The sequence below is a fragment of the Athene cunicularia genome (assembly GCF_003259725.1).
Source record: "Athene cunicularia isolate RWA chromosome 19 unlocalized genomic scaffold, athCun1 chr19_part1, whole genome shotgun sequence".
Lineage (NCBI taxonomy): Eukaryota > Metazoa > Chordata > Aves > Strigiformes > Strigidae > Athene > Athene cunicularia.
The window spans coordinates 5202770-5210838 of NW_020799124.1; the positions used below are offsets into that span (position 1 = coordinate 5202770).

The 8069-nt window shown below is 64.3% G+C and overlaps 1 protein-coding gene across 1 annotated transcript in view; it reads left to right on the forward strand.

Annotated features, from left to right (window-relative positions):
• MYO18A (myosin XVIIIA) overlaps positions 1 to 8069 on the forward strand; it is a 31376-nt gene that overhangs the window by 11554 nt on the left and 11753 nt on the right. The window contains exons 8-23 of the mRNA XM_026861830.1: positions 43 to 185; positions 723 to 823; positions 913 to 976; positions 1081 to 1225; positions 2694 to 2705; positions 3220 to 3396; positions 3475 to 3565; positions 3661 to 3853; positions 4327 to 4413; positions 5025 to 5166; positions 5248 to 5407; positions 5489 to 5675; positions 6135 to 6372; positions 7253 to 7362; positions 7476 to 7541; positions 7828 to 8004. Coding sequence (XP_026717631.1) covers positions 43 to 185; positions 723 to 823; positions 913 to 976; positions 1081 to 1225; positions 2694 to 2705; positions 3220 to 3396; positions 3475 to 3565; positions 3661 to 3853; positions 4327 to 4413; positions 5025 to 5166; positions 5248 to 5407; positions 5489 to 5675; positions 6135 to 6372; positions 7253 to 7362; positions 7476 to 7541; positions 7828 to 8004 — 2093 coding nt within the window. The remainder of the gene's footprint in view (positions 1 to 42; positions 186 to 722; positions 824 to 912; positions 977 to 1080; positions 1226 to 2693; positions 2706 to 3219; positions 3397 to 3474; positions 3566 to 3660; positions 3854 to 4326; positions 4414 to 5024; positions 5167 to 5247; positions 5408 to 5488; positions 5676 to 6134; positions 6373 to 7252; positions 7363 to 7475; positions 7542 to 7827; positions 8005 to 8069) is intronic.

Below are 8069 nucleotides of genomic sequence, written 5' to 3' on the forward strand. Positions count from 1 at the left end.
CCACAGCCCCTGCACCCCACCGCCCCACTTCTCTTCCCACAGTGGAGAAGTGGCAGGCTCTCTACACCATCCTGGAGGCTTTTGGCAATAGCAGCACCAGCATGAACGGCAACGCCACCCGCTTCTCCCAGATCATCTCTCTGGACTTCGACCAGGCTGGGCAGGTGGCATCTGCCTCTGTACAGGTGAGGGGGCCAGGGTGGCTCCCTCCTGACATGGGAGCCAGTCCATCCTCACCGTAGTGGCCCCCCCTGACATGGGAGCCGGTCCATCCTCACTGGGGTGTTTCCCTGCACATTAGCCCGGGAGCTCGGCCACAGACCCCCGTCGGCTGCCTGGCTGTGCTTGCAGCGCTTAGCAGCCAGGCATCCTCTCATCTTTGTTCACACCCAGATGTGCACAGATCAGATTGACTGCCCCTCCTTGCTGAGTTAGGCCTGATGTCGGTGTATTTTTCCTCCAGACACCACCCCGGTGTGATAACAGCAGAGCCCTTAAAACACAAGAGGCGCTTTGCGCTCCTGTAGTAGCAGACACCCCGGGAGAGGAGATGCTCCTGGGTTTTTTGCATGACATTTGCATTTATACGATGCCCTGCCATGGGTGGGAGACCCTCACGTCTCCATGGGGACCCTGGACAGGCAGCAAGAATGAGGCTTGGGGGGATTCTTGGTGGGAGTCAGGCCCTGGGGGACATTTTCCAACCCTCCCACCTCCACCAGACGCTGCTGCTGGAGAAGCTGCGCGTCGCCAAGCGCCCAGCCAACGAGGCCACCTTCAACATCTTCTACTACCTGCTGGCCTGCTCCGACAGCGCCCTGCGGTGAGCTGGGGGGACAAGGGCACGGCCCCTGGCCTGAGGGGTCTCTGGCGAGTCCCACGTGGGGCCAATCTCGGTGTTTATCCCTGCAGGACTGAACTTCACTTCAACCACCTGGCAGAGAACAACATCTTTGGCATCACACCCCTCTCCAAGGTCGCTGCTATGGGGCTGGGTGGGGGGCTGTGGGGGGGCCCATTTGGGTGCAGGGAGAGGCAGAGCCAGGCTCCCACACCGATGGATCCTGTTGCTCTCCGCAGCCAGAGGAAAAGCAGAAGGCAACTCAGCAATTCAACAAGCTCCAGGCTGCCATGAAGGTGATGGGCATCTCCAGCGATGAGCAGAAAGCCTTCTGGCTCATCCTGGGGGCCATTTATCATCTGGGGGCCGCTGGGGCCACGAAAGGTAATGAGCTGCTCAGGGCTGGGAGGCATTAATGAGCCGAGGGTCTCAGGGCTGATCACCAGCACCTTGCAAATGGCCCCCTGGTGTGGCTGAGCCCTGGGGGGGGGGTGTCTTTGGGGCTGTGTTGGCTGAGGGACAGTGCCCTGCTTTTGCCCCCTTGGTTGGTGGTCCCACTGGTTGGGGTGGTCCAACTGGGAATTGAACACCCCCAGACCCTGGGCTCGCCCCTGCCAACTTGGGGGACCAGGGGCCTGTCTGGGGCTGAGGGAGTTGGGGGGTACCTTTGTTCTCCATCCCCAGTGTAACACCTCTCCCCCCTGTCCTCCCCGCAGAGCCGCTGGCAGACGGAGCCGGTAATCGGAGCCGCGGGGGGCTCTGCTCCGGGTGGTGCCGCGCGGTGCTGGTTTTAGGGCTGAAATGGGGGCTTGGGATGCTGCTGGTGTGCCGGGACCAACCCTGACCCCTGGCTGGGTCCTGGCAGCCCCAAATTTGCCTGCTGTCCATCAGGAGCCCACCACCCAGTCCTCTTGGCCCTGTGGGTGATGTGGAGCAGGGCTGCCCCGGCACCCAGAGCTCACCGTGGGCTGCAGGGTTTGCTCCGATGGGCACCTGCTTGGCTCTCCGTCCCTGGGGGTGGTGAATTCGGCTTCATGGGGCTGCTTTTCTCCTCGTGGGCCTTCTGCCTTCCCTCTGTGATGCTGGAAGCCCCCGTGGTGCTGCACGCTGAGGGGGGGGGGGGCCTGGGACAGCACACTGAAATGGGCACTTGGAACTGGCGGCTGCACCGAGGGAATTTTGCAGCCCTGAGGGAAAAAGATGAGTCGGGGATGAGGAGGGAGAGACTGGAGGGGTCTCGGGGGCGCATCGGGGTGCAGTGATGTCCCGTGGGGTGCTTCGTGGCACTAGAGGGCAGCAGGGCCCCGCTGCAGCCACAGCGGTGGGATGCTCTGTCGGCTCCAGAGCCGCTTTGTGGGGGCTTGCTGGGGGGGGGATCCCCAGATCCTGCTTGGGGGGGAGCATCCCTGCATCCTGCTTGGGGCGAGCATCCCAGCCCCAGCTCTGTGCTGCTCCTGGAACCTCCCCTGCATCTTGTGGACACTTGGGGATGCTCAGAGCCAGCTCGGCCGCACCAGCCCCCATTTTCTTGGCCCCTTGACCCTTGTACCAGGCTGGATCCAAGAGCAGCTCCCTGTGCTCTGGGACAGAGCTGAGCTGCACCCCACCAGTGCCCACGGCGCAGCTGGGGCTCGCAGGGGAAGGGTCCCCACGCCAGGTTGCAGCATCTCGCTGCAGCAATGCCTCAGGGTGGGGGGAGACCAGGCTTGGCATGTGCGTGGCGTGGCGGTGCCTGCGCGTGGCATGTTTCGGCAGGAGGGCGTCCCCGTGCCGCGTGTCCGCGCTGTCACGTGCTGTTGTTTCTAACCCCTGTCTCTGTTTGCATGGTGCATGCTGCCCTTTTGCAATGCAGACGCCGACGAAGGTAAAGTCTTGTTCTCTGCTAGTGTCTCTGGCTTCCCCCTCCCACGTGCCACCGCCTTCCCGCTGTCGCTGTCGTGTCCCTGAGTGTCACCATTAACCCTCTCCCACCTCCCCTGCCCTCACCCGGCATCCGTGTTTGTCCTGCAGCACCGCAGGGCTGCTCCGTGCTTGTGGCCGAGCAGGGACGTGTCCCCGTGCCAGGGTGGCTCAGAGCCCCGCACCGTCACAGGCCCCAGAGGTCCCCGGGCAGTGGTGGTGAGGGGTGACCCCCACCCCACATCGTGGCTCTGGGCTCAGCCCTGCAGAGGCACAAAGCTGTTCACACCCCATCTCCTCTCATCAGACCCCGAAACACACTTCCCAGCCCTCCAGCACCGGCCGTGTGCTCCCACTGCGCACAGCATCCCCAGCCTGCTCTGGGGGAACCCTGAGACTGTCCCAGGCCTGGCTGGAAGCGCCCCCCCATTGCGGGGGGATGCCCCAGCCAGCACTGAGCCCCTTTCTCCACCCTCCAGCCGGGAGGAAGCAGTTTGCACGGCACGAATGGGCTCAGAAAGCTGCCTACCTGCTGGGCTGCAGCCTGGAGGAGCTCTCCTCCTCCATCTTCAAGCACCAGCCCAAGGGCACCCTGCAGCGATCCACCTCCTTCCGGCAGGGCCCCGACGAGGCCCCCCTGGGCGACAGCGGCACAGGTAGGGTGAGGGATGGTGGGGACAGCGGGTGGCCCTGAGGGACACTGGGCTGGGGACACTCAGGGTTGCCTTGGCCAGGTCCCAAGCTGACGGCGCTGGAGTGTCTGGAGGGCATGGCGGCCGGCTTGTACTCCGAGCTCTTCACCCTCCTCATCTCCCTCCTCAACAGGTACATGCTGGGGGGCCAGGGAAAGAGCCGGGGGGGGGCCTGGCAGCACCTGCTCACCCCGCTGCGTGTCACCTCTCACCCTTTGTCCTCCACAGGGCTCTGAAGTCAAGCCAGCACTCGGTGTGCTCGGTGACAGTGGTGGACACCCCTGGGGCGCAAAACCCTGAACTGGCAGGGCAGAACCGGGGGGCCACCTTCGAGGAGCTCTGCCACAACTACGCCCAGGAGCGCCTGCAGCTCCTCTTCCACCAACGCACCTTCGCCCGTGAGCTGGAGCGTTACAAGGAGGTAACGGGGACGCCCCGGGCTGCCATCACCTCCTCTCCTGCCCTCCTCTCTCTGCGCAAACATCTCCTACCTGATCCCCCTGATATCTTGCCCCATGGCTGCTCTGGACCCGTCCATCCGAAGCAGCTCTGACACGGTGCTCGGTGCAGCAGCGGTTTCCCCAGGGCTCCCACCGCCGGCGATGCCTTTGCTGGCAGCTCCGGCCCCAGCCAGGCAGCCCTGCGGGCAGATGCGGGCAGGCTGGGAGGTGATGGGGTGGCTGGAGGGATCATTGCTGCTGCTCCATCTTGGCACCGACAGCCCAAGGGGATCCTTCTGTATGCCCTGGGCCCCCCTCAGCACCCAGCATTGCCCTGTGCCGGGGCGGTGGGACACCGGGAAAGCCCTGCCTCCTGCCTAGGCCCTTCTGAGACCAGCTGCTGGATCCCTGTCACTGCGTGGGCACTAACTGTGCCTCTGTCCCCCCTCACCAGGAGAACATAGAGCTTGCCCTGGCTGACGCTGAGCCCGGCTCCTCTGGCTCTGTAGCTGCTGTAGACCAGCCCTCGCACCAGGCCCTGGTAAGCACCCGCCACGCTTCCTCGTGGCTGCATCGTGGCAGTTTGTAGCGTGAGGCAGCAGCCGGGTGGCTTTCCTGGCCCTTTGGCTGTAATCAGGGGAAGAAGAGGGGCTGTCCTGAATGCTTAGCCATGGCTGTGAGCATTGCCTGGTATGGTGTCCCCTGCCACCCCAGGAGCTGCCTGTGCCATGAGGAGCTCTTGGGTGATCCCCATGGTGCTCCAGTCCTCGAGGTGCTCAGGTCCTCAGGGTGCACTGGTCCCCAAGGTTCTCCAGTCCCTGGGGTGCTCCAATCTCTGCTGGAGGAGGCTGAAGAGACCAAAGGGGGGCTGCTAGTGCCAGCCCTGTGCTGGGTTTCAGCCTGTGGGCACCTGAGCGCAGCATTTTCCACCCCAGTGTGAGCATCTCGCTGCCCGGAGTGTTACGTACTGACTTCTTCCCTGCTGGGTCTCCATTAAGCAGGGGCTCACTTGCGTGGTGCCGCTTTGCCTTGATGCTGACAGCGGTCGAGGTTGCATGCTCCCCGGCTCGCCCAGCTCCCCTGTGTCCTCCCATCCCTGCCTCGGGGGACACCGACGTGCTGGACCAGCTGCAAGCTCAGTGTCACCCGCAGGTCCGGTCGCTGGCCCGCACGGACGAGGCACGGGGGCTACTGTGGCTGCTGGAGGAGGAGGCACTGCAGCCGGGGGGCAACGAAGACACTTTACTGGAGCGGCTCTTCTCCTACTATGGCCCCCAGGAAGGGGGAAAGAAAGGTCAGGGGGATCCTGATACTGCAGGGCCTTGTGTTGGCGAAGTGCCAGTCCCGTGCCCATCGGTGCCGTGTCTCCTCACAGGGCACAACCCGCTGCTCCCCAGTGACAAACCCCGACACTTCCTCCTGGGACACAGCTCAGGGACCAACTGGGTGGAGTACGATGCCACGGGCTGGCTAAACCACGTCAAGCACAACCCGGCCTCCCAAAACGCCTCCGTCCTGCTCCAGGAGTCACAGAAGTGAGTGGGGTCCCAGGTCAGGGAGCACGGCTGGGGGGAGAGGTGATTTTAGGGAGTGACGTCCCATCCGTGCCCCCCCAGGAAGATCATCAGCAGCCTGTTTGCTGGCCGCGGTGGGTCGGCGCTGGTGCTGTCGGGCTCGGTGGCAGGGCTGGAGGGGGGCTCCCAGCTGGCCCTGCGCCGGGCCACCAGCATGCGCAAGACCTTCACTACCGGCGTGGCCGCCGTCAAGAAGAAGTCACTCTGCATCCAGATCAAGCTGCAAGTGGTGAGTGAGGGGGTGCCAAGGGGAGGTCCCCGGGTCTGTTTGAGGCACTGCTGCATGTCACAGAATCATCTCGGTTGGAAAAGACCTTGGAGGTCATCTAGCCCAACCATGAACCTCACACTGACCGTTCCCAACTCCCCCAGATCCCTCAGCGCTGGGTCAGCCCGACTCTTCAATCCCTCTAGGGATGGGGACTCCCCCCCTGCCCTGGGCAGCTTGAGGCCATTCCTTCTTGGCCTGTCACTTGTTCCTTGGCTCGAGAGACTCATCCCCCCTCTCTGCACCCTCCTGTCAGGGAGCTGCAGAGGGCCAGGAGGTCTCCCCTCAGCCTTCTTTTCTCCAGACTGAAGCCCCCCAGTTCCCTCAGCCACTCCCCATCAGACCTGTGCTCCAGACCCTGCCCCAGCTCCGTTGCCCTTCTCTGGTGTCACCTCTCACCCCTCTCTCCCGTACCTGCAGGATGCCCTCATTGACAGCATCAAGAAGTCCAAGCTTCACTTCGTGCACTGCTTCTTGCCCAAGGCAGCAGGGAGCAGTGGGGACCCCCGGGCTCTGCCGTGCCGGCGGGTGAGCGGCAGCGAGCTGGAGCTGCCGGCGGAGCACTGCGAGGCCGGGCTCATGCAGGTGGACGTGCCCCTCCTGCGCGCCCAGCTCCGCGGCTCCCGCCTGCTCGATGCCCTCCGCATGTACCGCCAAGGTGAGCTGTGTGCGGATGCCGGGGCTGTGGTGAGCATCCCGCTGCGGCGATGGGCACCGTGGAGTTCCTGGCTACGTCTCCTCCCTGGGGAGCCAAAGCCCCCCCTGGGGAACCCCTTTGGCACGTGCCTTTGCTCCAAGCCCCACGGCTGCCAGTCGTCCCCTCAGGGCGGTCCTGTCCTTGTCCCCCCCTCCCCTGCGAGGCCGTTATCTGCGCCAGGGACAGGCATGGCCTTAATTGGGTGTCTCCGCTGGTGCCGCCGGCTCCTGGCAGCTCTCCTGCTGGCAGCCAGCCCCTGTCCCGCTGGGGCGAGGGACTCCGGGTCATGCTCAGCAAAGCATTTATCGATACGCATGGCTGGTCACCCAGACGAGGTTTTATTGCCTGGAGGCTGGACCCTTCCTGCCGCCATCGGAAATCGATGTTGCCCGTACACCTCCTGGATCGATGGCCGCAGCCAGCTGGCTGTGCTGGGGTCAACATCCCCATCAATACCTCGTTGTTAATTAAGATGTGGAGGCTCAGCACTGTGAGCCTGATGCAGAAGTTGGCTGCGACTCAGAGTGGAGCCGGAGTGGGGCTTGTTTGCTTGCACAGGCAGCACACGTGTCCCTGCGTACCTCCTGAGGCAGGATCTGGCCACTTTCTCCCCAGATCTCAGCCAAAATTGCTGGAGGACACGGCCAAGAAAAACCTCCTGGGAAGGGTCAGGGTACTCCAGCCGTGCCTGGTCCCATGGGGAGCTTGTGCCATGCAGGGTGACCCCATCAGCTCTCCCACAGAATGGGCCCCAGGGAGTCAGGGCACACGGGGCTGTCCCCGGCCATCCCCGGGGTGTCCTGGCTGCCCCCACAGCCCCACTCTCCCTTGCTCCCCCCAGGGTACCCTGATCACATGGTGTTTGCGGAGTTCAGGCGGCGCTTTGACGTCCTGGCCCCACACCTGACCAAGAAACACGGGCGCAACTACATCGTGGTGGACGAGAAGCGAGTATGAGCCCTGTGCCAGGGCCAGCACCATGGTCCGGGCTCCCCTGCACCCCAAGGGTCCCCTGCACGCCAGGGTGCCACCAGCCTGGCCCTGACACCTCTCCCTTCCTGCAGGCGGTGGAGGAGCTCCTGGACTCACTGGACCTGGAGAAGAGCAGCTACCACATGGGTTTGAGCCGGGTAGGATCCCCACGCTGGCTGCGGCTGCTGACGGCATGGGCAGGGGTGGGCGGTGTGGCACGGCATGGCACGGCGTGGCGCGGCGGGGCAGCACAAGGGCAGCACTGTTTGCTCCCACCTACGGCATTCCTCGAGCTTGGGGAATAAAACCCCCACGATGGGACAGGACCAGTGGCTGCAGAGGGGAAAGCCGTGTCCCCACCAGCCTGGCCGGCGGGAGGGTGGCACGGCGTGGACGGAGGGATGCCGGCACCCGGCGGCATCTCACCCCTCTCCCCTCCCGCAGGTGTTTTTCCGAGCTGGGTCACTGGCCAGGCTGGAGGAGCAGCGGGACGCGCAGACCAGCAGGAATATCACCCTCTTCCAGGCAGCGTGTAGGGGCTTCCTGGCACGGCAGCAGTTCAAGAAGAGGAAGGTTCGTCCCAGCAGCTCTCCCCTCCCCGCTCTGCTGCACAATTTCGCCTAAAATGGGCAGCGCAGCCTTTCTGCCGCCGCCTGGGCCAGCGTCTCCTCCTCCCGCCTCCCCCC